Genomic DNA, 12,747 nt, shown 5'->3' on the forward strand with positions numbered 1-12,747 from the left:
CTAATGTTCCAAATTATGCCTATAATTTATATCTCTTTATCTTTCACTCTGTTTTCATTTTTAATTTATTGAATCTTTTTAGCACAAAAGTTAACACACTTTAGTCATCTTGTATCTTTATATAGCTTTAAAATTTAGAGAAAATGAGTCAATATTCACCATAATCTTATGAAAATTAGGGACACTATTCTTCCCATTTTTTAGAGGCAGAAACTGAAATTCTAAGTAACCTCTGGAGTAAAATAAATTTGTGTTGAGTTGAGACAACCCTATCTTCTTATTCTTTTTCCAGAGTTCTGGTTTGAGTAAGGTCATTTTATGTCCCAAGTTAATTCCAATGTGTATGTGGTTTATCACTCTTAGCCTCCACTCATTCATCCCTGATATTCAGATTTCCTGTCAGTAGCTTTGTTTTTGGATTTACAAGTGGTCACTTTGTCCAAAAATTTTTTTCTAGAACAATTTCAAAAACATTCCCTCTGTTGTTTTTATTCTGTAGCATTTGTTCTTTGAAAAATTCGAATTTAAAATCCATATCAAAGAATATATAGTGCATCTTAGAGGTAAGAAAATTATGGCTAGACCAATAGATATATTGAAGAGAATTGGCCTAGCCAAACATTCATTTTTGTGAATTAATGAGGTAAGAAAAATGAGTAATGTGTAAGGTAAAAAAATTAAATGCAATTCTGTCCTTTGGAACAGGGATATCCCTTTGTTGTACCGGAAATTGAGCAGTCATGTAGAAATATAGAAAACTGAAACTCCAATTCACTTCTTACATTGTTCATATAGATTCTTGATCTAATATTTCAAATACAGAAAACATTAAAAAATAATAAGCCTGTATGTGTATGTGAACTATAGGCATGAGTGAGTTATTTAAACCTTTCAGTTTTCAACTGTCAAATCCAAGAAGTAGATTTATATTTATACTTCTTAAGGTAGGAAAACTCATCTTAATTAAAATGTAAATCAACATCTTCTCTTGGTCTTTGGACCTGATATTAAAATAAAGAGAACCCTATGTGATAATGCAACATCTGATTGTTTTTTCCCCAGAGTTGTGGGAAAAACTAAGAAATCAAGTGAATTGAGTGCACATTTTGACCTTGCTGTTTCATAAAGAAACATTGACCAACCCCGTAATGTGGAAATTTCACATCTTTCCAATTCTCTCGTATAATTTGAACTCTTTCCCAGAAGCTCCTGTTATCATGTTTCCTTTAATAATCCTTGCTTTCATAATTAAAGCCATTATTAGTATTATCCTCATCATCAGCATTGCTGTTGTCATTATCACTATTTGGAGCAGAGAAGATGCAGGGTTTTTGTACAGGCTCACACCATTTTTATTATAGCTTAAAGGCTAGAAAATATGCTCTTTGAATGCTTGTCGTGTTTATGTAATCAGTTCCTACATTGCCAAGGCTTATTGAAAACAGCTGGGTGCCTGCCGCCTGCCTCACCCTTTGTTGGAACTGTTGCCAGAACAGGTAGTCAGAAATGGAAAGTAAGGAAAAATTCAGGCATCTGGGTGTCTCTCAGGAAAGCAGCTGTGGCTTCCTTAGGAAGCAGTCATTGTTTCCCATCAGCCAAGACTCTGTATCCCCTTGGGTCCAGTTTTGGCATGGCTGGACTAGGAGGATGCGGTTTATGACTTAGGACTTACGCGAGAAAGCATTTGGGCAGTCCCATCTCTGGCAGGACATTGAGAGAAACTCCCCCAAGCTGCAAGCCATATGTGAGCTGTTGGCCTTCTATTTAGCCTACTCTGGGAAGTTCCCATTTACTGAGGCTCTAATCGTTCCTTTGACACAAGCAAAAACAATACAAAAGGATCTTTGCAAAACATATCCTTCCAAGATATACAGTCCTGTTTTTAAAACCAGACATCACTATTATTTCTATAAACATGGCATTTCCCACCAACCCCCTACCTCCCCACAAATGAACTCATTTCTTTAAGAGACTTGTTTGGTTTCCTAGATAGAAGGCAAGTACAAAGAACTTTTCTTTTTTTTTAACAGTAGGGTCAAAGTCCTGGATGAGCAGTGTTGAATGATATTCTGCAGGCGCAAATATATTCTCTTCCAGATATAAATTTTTGTAAATCAAGTTTTAAAAGTTATTTATGTGTTGATTTATGTCAGAGAAATGCCAGGAGCACTGCTATGTGGGATATACTGAGAATCAATGTGCTATTGTGGTAGGGTTATATAGCAGGGAATTCTCATTTACCAGGAAAATGGCATTTTGATGGATTAGGACTATACGACATTCACATTCCTTAATTAATAACATTAATATAGTTTTTGTTGAAGCAAAGCTCTGATTTTAACATGTAAATACTTTTCATTTTAGTAGTCAGAAAGGGCACTAGAAAAGTGTGGTACTTTGAATTTTAGATAAAATATCATGTTTTTTTAGCATTACGAGAGTCCTGTTAGGACACTTAAGGACCATGATTAATCCAGCAACATTTTATTCAAGAATCTTCAGTTTCAAAACATACTGGGTATGAGGCAAACAAGTTTATGCCAATGCGAGGCATATTTGGGAAAACTAAAGTTTTATTTCTAGTTGTAACTAGACTTATTTGCAGAAATATAAAAGTAAAAATTATAACAGTAATTTTTAAATTCATTGGATTATACTTTTTAAAAAAGTGAAGTCATAGCACACATTGAAAGGAATCGGGTTTTTTTAGTGGTTTACCCATTGCTAATTTTAATACATAAAAATGTCTCAGTGCAGCATTAAACTAGGTAATGTTCATTGAGTTCCTTTATTTTTCCTACTCTTGTTTTATTCTCAACTTTTTAGAAACCAAAACAGACTATCCTTAACATTTTTCATTGCCCTGATTTTTTCCCTTCTCACATTCATAAAAAATTTTTAAAAATGTGAAGCTCCATAATAAGTGTAAGAGGAAGGTTATGAGTGTAAAAAGACTCTGTCCACAAAATATATCTTTTCTGAGATGTTTTCCCAAAAGAATGGTCATCATTCATCTGAATATTCATTCTCACAAGTGATACCTGTTCTGTTATTAATTTGACTTTATTATAACTCTGTCTTCATGTCTCCATATTGTTTACCATTGTTCAAGAAAATTTTATAAAATTTCATCATTATCATTAAGAACTTGGACAATTAGAAAAATATAAAGTGAGGCTTCTGTTTTGACAAGACAAGTATTCTGATCATACTTTGAATATAAGTCATGTCTTATCAACTTTGGGTGTCTAATTTTCCTCTGTTACTTGTAGTAAGTTGGGTATTTCTTTGTACTTGTCCTTTTGAAAAACTTCAACAAAAAAACTAATCTGGAAAAAACTGAGAAGAGGGAAGCCTAGATATTGAGAGTATATGAATTAAAATATTTAGAAAATTTAGAGAAAATATTTAGGAAATCAATGTAAATTAAATATGCATCATTGCATATAAGGAAAGATAAGAATGTAGTAAATAATCAAAGAAAGTGAAAGTGTTAGTCACTCAGTCATGTCCACTTCTTTGTGACCCCATGGACAGGCAGCCGGCCAGACTCCTCTGTCTATGGAATTCTCCAAGCTAGAATACTGGAGTGGGTAGCTATCCACTTCTCCAGGGGATCTTCCTGACCCAAGGATCAAACCTGGATCTCCTGCATTGTAGGCAAATTCTTTACCATCTGAGCCAGCAGGGGCTTAAAAATCCATGTTACTAGATGGCCGGACTCATAGAGTAATGGTTGGTAATGCTGGAAATATTTAAAATAATATATCTATATAGACACTTTATTCATAACTTTGAATTCAGAGAGGAAAAAGTCCACAGATGTTTTTGGGAAATGCAGCATCTATTTTCACTTTATGCTAATTATAATTTATTCAGCTTCCACCAGATGGTTTTGTATACACGGTAGCTAGTTCATGCCAACTATCTTCCAGTATATTCTCTGAATTATAGGTAGGTTTTGGAGACCTCTAAGTGATCTCTAATCTTCTTACTAATATTATGGTTTTCAAATGTCATTGTGATATCTCCAAGGTGGTCTGAGTAAACAATAGGATATTCTATAGGAATACTGTTGAAAAGGAGAAACAAGTTCTTGAGCAATTTAGATTTTAAGAAGTGAATAAATTATTGTACACAATAGGAGTTAGTTATCTCTGGGGAACTTAAGAAATGGTTGCAATAAAGATTCTGCATTCGTTGTCTAAATTACTTAGTACTTTTTTTGGTCATGAATCTTTACCCACCACTGAGTAGAAAAATAATAAAATACCTGGGTTTTCTGGTTTTGGAGTTCAGCTGAATTATTTTAAAACTTTGTTTATTTTGTGTTTGTTTTCTTCTTAAAAACATGATTGTGGTATGTTTAGTGTATTCTCTTGTTTAAACATTAATTTCAGAAAATATTTAATGTTTGAGGAAAACATATATTCTTTTCAAATAAGCCACTGTTAGTACATGGACATTCACATGAACTTTCTTTTCATATTGTTATTCCTTAATTAATAACATTAATATATCCTTTTAAGCAAATGTAAAATTGTACTGTTTGATATAGTGTCTAAATAGTAATGAATCTTTATAAGACTTCATATTAAACATAGCTGTGATTATACTTTCCCTCATATAGAGTACAGAAATAAAAACAGAGAACACAAGACTTCCAAGTAAAAGGTGCAGTGTCTAAAAATATTTCTCTGAAAGCCTTTTGTTTGTCTCCATATGACTCAGTATATCCTATGTATGAACAAAATACTGAACAATATATTCGAATGTTTTCATTTCAGAAGGACCTTCAATACATGTGGCTTCACTTTCTATTCTAGTTCTGTTTGTGTTTATTTCTTCTCTTGCATTAATAGGAAATAGAAATATTTTGTATCCATTCAGGTCTGATTTTAAATCCCTATCTATATAGTAGACAGTAGTCATCTTTAAAAAATGCACATTGTTCAAAAGTATACTTAACAAAGAATTGGTTTTATTTTTCTTCACATGATTCAGTAAAACTTCTGTATGTTTAATGTGTTTCCCTTAAAAGAAATTGCTGCTGTTGTGGTTGTTACCCTTGTGTTAAATAGCCAGTTAGCTTGTATCTTATGGACTTCATCAATATCAGAGAAAGAATTTTTAAATAAAAATATACTCTTCACTCTATAGGGTGTGATTTGTTAGTGATACTAAATAGGCACATTCATTCCAGAAGAATTTTAGGAAATCAACATGGAGGTCTAAATTTGGCTGAAAATGTACACAGTGAAGTGCAATCATACTTTGGAGATATTACAGATTTGGTTCCAGAACACCATAGTAAAGGAATACTGCACTGGGTTACACAAATTTTCTGGTTTCCCACTTGCATATGAGTTATGTTTACAGTATACTATAGTTTCTTAGGTGTATAATTCAATCATGTCTTTAAAAGTTTTATATACCTTAATTAAAAATGCCTTATTGCTAAAAATGCTAACCATAACCTAAACCTTTAGTGAGTTATAGTAGTACCATCAAAGACCAAATATCACCATAACAAATACAATAATAATAAGTGTGACATTTGTGAGAATTACCAAAATGTGATACAGGGATAGGAAGTGAACAATTGTTGTTGGAAAAAAATAACACCTATAAACTTGCTCCATGCAGATTTGACACAGATTATACTGTACTGATTTCAGACCATACTACAAAGCTACAGTCGTCAAAGCAGTATGATACTAGCACACAAACAGGCATATAGATTATGGGTTAATCTAGACCCATTAATTATATATAGCCAAACATATATGACCCAAACAGACATTTAGATCAATGGAACAAGATAGAAAACCCAGAAAGAAACCCAGACATTTCTAGTCAATTAATCTATGATAAAAGGCACAAGAATATACAATGGAGAAAAGACTATCTCTTCAAAAAGTGATGCTGGGAAAATTGGGCAGCTACATGTAAGATAATGAAATTAAAACATTCTTTTACACCCTATATAAAAATAAACTCAAAATGGATTAAAGACATAAATGTAAGACTGGATACTATAAAACTACTAGAGAATAACATAGGCGGTACACTCTTTGACATAAATTACAGTAGTATTTTTGGGATGATTCATCCCCTAGAGTAATAGAAACAAAAACAAAGTAAAAAAATGGGACCTAATTAAACTTAAAGCTTTTGCACAGTAAATTCAGTCTATAAACAGAACGAAGAGATGGCATATGGAGTGGGAGAAAATATTTACAAACAATACTACTGATAAGGGATTAATTTCAAAAATATAGAAACAGCTCATATAGCTTAATGCCAAAAAAACCCAAACAACCCAAACAGAAATGGACAGAAGGCCTACACAGACATTTTTCCAAAGAAGGCAAACAGCTAGACAACAAGCACATGGAAAGATGCTCAACATCTCTAATTATTAGAAAAATACAAATCAAAACTAAAATGAGATCACTTCACACCAGTGAGAGTGGCCATCATTAACATATCTACAAATAATAAATGTTGGGGAGGGTGTGGATAAAAAGGAGCCCTTCTTCACTGTTGGGCTTCCCTGGTGGTTCAGTCAGTAAAGAATCTGCCTGGGTTTGATTCCTGGATTGGGAAGATTTCATGGAGTAGGGAATAGCAACCCACTTCAGTATTCTTGCCTAGAGAATTCCATGGACAGAGGAGACTGGTAGGCTACAGTCCATGGGATTGCAAAGCATTGGAAATGACTGGGCAACTAATAATTTCCTTTTATACATAGTTGGTGAGAATGTAAATCGGTGCAGCCACTATGAAGAACAGTATGGAGGTTCCTTTACAAAACTAAAAACAGTATTACCATATGATCCTGCAATCCCACTCTTGGGTGTATATCTAGAGAAAACCATAATTCAAAACCATGCCAATTCTCAGGAGCACTGTTTACAGTAGCCAAGATAGAGAAGCAACCTAAATTTCCACTGACAGATTAATGGATAAGGAAGATGAGGTATATACGATAGAATATTGTTGTTGTTCAGTCACCCAGTTGTGTCCAACTCTTTGCGACTCCATGGACTGCAGCAAGCCAGGCCTCCCTGTTCCTCACCATCTCCAAAAGTTTGCCCAAGTTCATGTCCATTGCATCTGTGATGCCATCCAGCCATCCCATCCTCTGACACCTCTTCTCCTACGTTCAATCTTTCTCAGCATCAGGGATCTTTCCAATGAGTCAGCTGTTCGCATCAGATGACCAAAGTATTGGAGCTTCAGCTTCATCATCAGTCCTTGCAATGAATATTCAGGGCTGATTTCCCTTAAGCTTGACTGGTTTGATCTCCTTGCTGTCCAAGGGATTTTGAGGAGTCTTCTCCAGTACCACAGTTTGAAGGCAATAGAATATTACTCTGCCATAAAAAAGTGAGATCATACTATTTGCAGCAATGTGGATGAACCTAAAGATTACCTTATTAAGTGAAGTAAGACAAATATTATTATATGATATCACTTATCTGTGGAATCTAAAAATAAAACACAAATGAACTTATTTATGAAACAGAAATAGACTCACAGACATAGAAAAAAATATATGGTTACCAAAGAGGATAAAGGGGGAGGGATGAGAGAGAAATTAGGAGTTTAAGATTAACATATATACACTACTAAATATAAAATAGATAACCAACAATGACCAACTATATAGCACAGGGAACTATACTAGTAGGTATCTTGTAATAACCTATAATGGAAAAGAATCTGAAAAAGAAGATATATATATATATATGTGTGTATAACTGAATCACTTTGCTGTATACCTGAAATTAGAACAACATTGTAAATTAACTGTATTTCAATTTTTAAAAGTTAAAAAAGATTAGATGCCAGATTTGCTCCATTTTTAACAAGGTCTCTATCTAACAGAGAGGAGCAGCACAATGACATGTCAGTTCCCACTGACATTTTATTATAGATTAATGGCTCAGATTAGCCACCTGCCAGACGATGAACTTTTGGGAAAGGGGTGGAGAAAACGTGGAGAGCATCTGTACAGGCCAAAGTTCAAGCATCAGAGTCCAGGGCTCTGGGAAGTCAAGGAAATAGCCTGAAGACAAGGGCCACTAATGATGTGTTACGTGGGGAGGGCTTGACACCAAGAGTGAACTTCCTCTGTTTCATATTTTGAATCCAGCTGTTAAAATCATGGGACTTGCCCAGACCTAGAGTAAAATAAGTGTTCATTGAGTTTGTTTATGTATCCAGAAACATCGTATCTAGAGATTAGGGAAGAATATTGTTAAAAAAAAATGCTGTGATTGCCATTTACTCTTACACTAGCCTAAGTAGTGATTCTCCTGCCTTCATTGTACAAATAGTTGATTGAGAAATATTTTAATGAATATTTTATCTTGAATGGCACCTTTAACCTGATCAAATATAGAGAACTAAAAGGAACAGCCTAATACAAAAATTGAGAGAAAGGTTGGATGAGGGAAAATTTTAAATGAAATGACTGTAGTAATCAAGTGATCATACTGAGTCCATGTTAAGTAATTTTCCATGTTAAAATTATATATGAAATACATGTTTATATCTATTATATATATAAACACATTGAAAAATATAAAGCAAATCAGTGTTTTCTTACTTAACTATTTTCTAATAAAACAGGGTGTCTAGTTTAGTCATGGATATTTTGAGAAGGACCTATTCATTGTGTTTACTTTCTATGATCCTGTGCCAATTTGGATTTCATTATATATATATATATAAAAAAAAACCCACTTCATGCTTGAAATATTGATTGTGAAAAGGTCTTAGAAATCCAGTAGTTACTGGCCAAATATATAGGTGATTACAAAAAGAGAAAATGAATTCATTATTGATGTACACATTCACTGAACTAATTTTCCAGGATGTGTAGTTTGATTTTCTGGAGATATTAAGTAAACAAAAAATATCACGCCAGTTCTGATATTTAATATTTCATGATTAATATTCTTATATTTAATATTTACTCCTTGGTACAACACATAAATTATGAGTTCCCATTGCTTACCCACAAACTGTTTGCTAATTCTCCAAGTTTGCCATGAAAATAAAACATTATAATCTAGTAAAGGCACCTGAGACAGTGTCCAGCCTAAGCAAGGGTCTCATTGTACATTAATCTTAAATGTGAATCTGATCCCTTTTCTTCATTAGCTTTTCTTCTCCATCTATTTGGAGGGGTAACACATAGAGGCCTGAAAAAAAAATAGGAAAGCAAAAACAGAAAACAAAACCACAAACTGTGCAACATTGCATTTTTTTTGGTAAGAAGCTCAATTGTATCCAACTCTTTGTGACCCCTTGGACTGTAGCCTGCCAGGCTCCTCTGCCCATGGAATTCTCCAGGCAAGAATACTGGAGTGAGTTGGCATTCCCTTCTCCAGGGGATCTTCCCAACCCAGGGATCGAACCCAGGTCTCCCTCATTACATGCAGATCCTCTACCATCTGGGCCACCAAGAAAGCCCTAAAAGGACTTTGGTTAATTGGAAAAGACAAGATCCCTGTGTTTCAGTTAGGACAGCTCCTTAAGAAAGTAGAACTGGAATTATAGTTTCAAAAGTAGAAAGATACAGTTGAGAGGTAGTGAATTAACAGCAAAGGCATGTACTAAATTATAATCTTTTTCATTCTCTTGTTAGATCAAAAGTTCTTAATATTTCAGAGACCTAAGATGAAAGTACAGATCATCTATCTGGTAGGGAGTAGGGACTAGAAGAATTATGACAGACACAAAATTGTACATACAGTTTTACAGATTTCACTGAAATCATACTCCCTAGACTTCAACCAATGAAATAATCCATGTGACCCTAGGCACTAGATTCAAAACCAATAAAAACTTTTACTGCCAAATATATTTCAGATCCCAGTGCCTTGCCCAGCACAAGTTGCTCAATTAATATTTTGGACCTAAATTAAACTATTTACACTGATATCATAGATTTATAATCTCTGTTCCATTTGAAGGCTGTCTTCTCAGCTATCCTTCTGTCAGTACTGACGCATATTCATATATAAATGTAATTCATTGTGCAGTCCACTACCTTTCACAAATACTTCCTTTTCTTGATATTTCTTTACTTGGTACCACCATGAGAAATCCCATGAGGTCATCTTACTTGAATCACAGTCAAAAGAAACAAAATCAAAACCAACCTTTAAATAAACTGCATTTGATTTCTGAGGCAACTCCAGAATGTTAATGTTATTCTTAACGCCTGCCTCAATATAACTTTTTATTTTATTCTTGCTACATTTTTTTATACTGTTGATGTTATAGGCTGGAAGTAATACATGGATTTGAATAAAACTATCACATTAGTTAATATGAAGCATAATGGTTCTGTAGAAAAAGAAGGTTGATATGAAACTGAATGACCTATAATCTAATTATCCATCTAATCTAAATATCCAGGTTTAAGCAGCTCTTGTTGTTATTTTCATATCCAGGCTTTAATAGCAAAATCACAGCAGTTCAAGGTATTTTCTGTGACTGCATGACTGGCCTCAGTTAACAGCCTCGGCTTCATTTTGGTCTGTCACCCCAAACATTCCCCATGCCTTCATCTTTGTACTTAAACATGTTTCTTTGTATGCGTTTTACTGGATCTTTCTGTAATAGTGATCTTCTAGGGAAGAGGCACGGGGTCATATTTTAATCTTTTGAAGAAGTTTACACAATAAAAGAAAATATTGAGAAACTTTCACAGCTATCCACATGTCCCTAGCTGTTTGAACATTTTTCATCATCACTCTAATAACACCTAACATGGGGATTGTGAAAGTAATCATATAGCTTAATTTAATGTATAGATAAAGGGAAAGGTTGACTTTGGAAACCTCCGAGGTGTAAGGACTATGACTAGTTGCCTAGATGTTACCTCAAGAAGAGTCAAAGAACTGTGTGTTTGGGTCATTATGGCATTTAGATGACACACAGTGAGAAATTCTGCAACCTGTGAATTCTTACTGAGGATGGCTGATTTATTCTTGCTAGGATTATAAGAACTCAACAATTTTATTTGGCTAAATTTTGATGATTTATTGAGAATGTGTAGTGTCACTTGAAAGCAAAAGGAATAAACTCAGTGAATTCTTATGGCTGCTTATCATGATTCAGCAATTTCTTAAATTTTAAAGAGAATTTTGCAGCTACAGTTTTATACATGGTAAGATCAAGAGACTAAAAAGTTAAGTCAGCAGTCTTTAGAATTTCAATCATGTTGGGTGAAGTTCATGATATGGTAGGCCACATTGCCTCAGAGAGTAATGACTTCTTAATAACATTTTTATTTCTCCTTTTCCAAAGGCTTCTTAAACTATATAAATAATGAGGTTGTTTAGTACAATATAAACAACATTCAGTATGTTGCATGTTGCACATGCCAGAAGACATCTTCCAAGTGCCAGAAGACAGTTCTGTTTCATTCACTAATTTTATAGCCTCATCCCTAGAAATGACCCAGATCTGTGAGGGTATTTTTTTTTAGAGCTGCAGAAACAAAACTTTTAACCCTACTCTTCATATAATGTGTTTTAAGCTGGATTGGCTAAATTCTATCAGTGAACAACTGCTAGGTTCAATTTGAATAATTTAATTGCTTAAAATATGTGTATTCACTTTCCCCTAGAAAAGTATTTCTAACTCAGTTGAACTGAAGTGTTGAATCCATTTTAATTGTTCTTCCTCTCTGTGTTTTATTTCTTCAGATTTTTTTTTCCATCTGCATTGCTTTCTGGGGAGTAAGGAGTGTGAAGCAACTTGTCTCAGACCCTTGGAGATAACCTACGTTTGTACACAATTCTCTTGTTTTAATCATTTGTCCACAATTGTAATATGTTACTACTGTCTATGGAAATATAATTGTCTTATATAATGATTGTATGAACAGGTTTTCTAATGAAAGGTTGATAACATCTATATACTCTTGCTTCCTTTTCACATTTATCATTCTCTATTAAAATTAAAGTCAGCTGCAGTTACTTTATTGCTAGGGTGGGAAGAAAATGATGTCAAATAGAATGATATTATGTACACTGATAACATCTAAGCCAATGAGTATGAGAAGAAGTAATAAAACTTCAAAACAGCTGAAAGAATGAAGATTTTATTTTCATTGGTTTGACAATTTTTCACTTGCTCTCTGCTAAAATTGTGCTTGGAAACATATTTGTTGTCATAAAGATGTATTATATGAGTTGTCTGCCTAAGGCTAGGTTTACCTTTGAAAGCCATATAGCGTAAGGAGTAACATTACGCAAAATGACATCACCGACATGAAAATGAAGAGGATTTGTCAGAATTCATTTATTCAACAGATTATTTGTGATGCATATGTATAATATGTTTGGTCAATTTAATCTGGCAGATTGAGGGGTGTGGAGTATTTCTGCATTATTTTAAATTGTCTCACAATCATATTAATAAGACTCTCTAAATAAAATTGCCCCAGGTGCAGTTCTGTGTACAGCCCCATTCTGTGTACATTTCTCATGGGAATTGTAAAAATTTTCCATGTGTTTTGTTAGGAGGTAACTGACAGAGATAAACAGGAAATGGTTCAAACTTTCCTTCTTCTAGTATTTCTTAGATTTTTTTGTTGTTGTTTGATTTTTTTTTTTCTATATTGAAGGATAATATCTTTACAAAGTTGTATGGGTTTCTATGCAAATCAGCAATGCAAATCAGCTCTAGGTATGTATATACCCCTTCCCTCTTGAAACT

General features: G+C 33.8%; 1 protein-coding gene across 5 annotated transcripts in view; it reads left to right on the top strand.

Moving 5' to 3' along the window:
• The window catches only part of AGMO (alkylglycerol monooxygenase), a 365,218-nt gene extending 352,738 nt beyond the window's left edge, over window positions 1-12,480 (top strand). For 4 of the 5 annotated variants that reach the window (XR_011488770.1, XM_070470703.1, XM_070470690.1 and 1 more), the window contains one exon: window positions 11,733-12,480. Coding sequence is in view for 1 of the 5 variants with exons in the window: in XM_070470694.1 (XP_070326795.1) it covers window positions 11,733-11,807 (75 nt within the window). In the remaining 4 variants the exon portion in view is untranslated. The remainder of the gene's footprint in view (window positions 1-11,732) is intronic. The other variant, XM_070470724.1, reaches the window with a different exon arrangement.
• Window positions 12,481-12,747: the final 267 nt, after the last annotated feature.

The sequence above is a fragment of the Odocoileus virginianus genome, chromosome 1, assembly GCF_023699985.2.
Source record: "Odocoileus virginianus isolate 20LAN1187 ecotype Illinois chromosome 1, Ovbor_1.2, whole genome shotgun sequence".
NCBI classification, from domain to species: domain Eukaryota; kingdom Metazoa; phylum Chordata; class Mammalia; order Artiodactyla; family Cervidae; genus Odocoileus; species Odocoileus virginianus.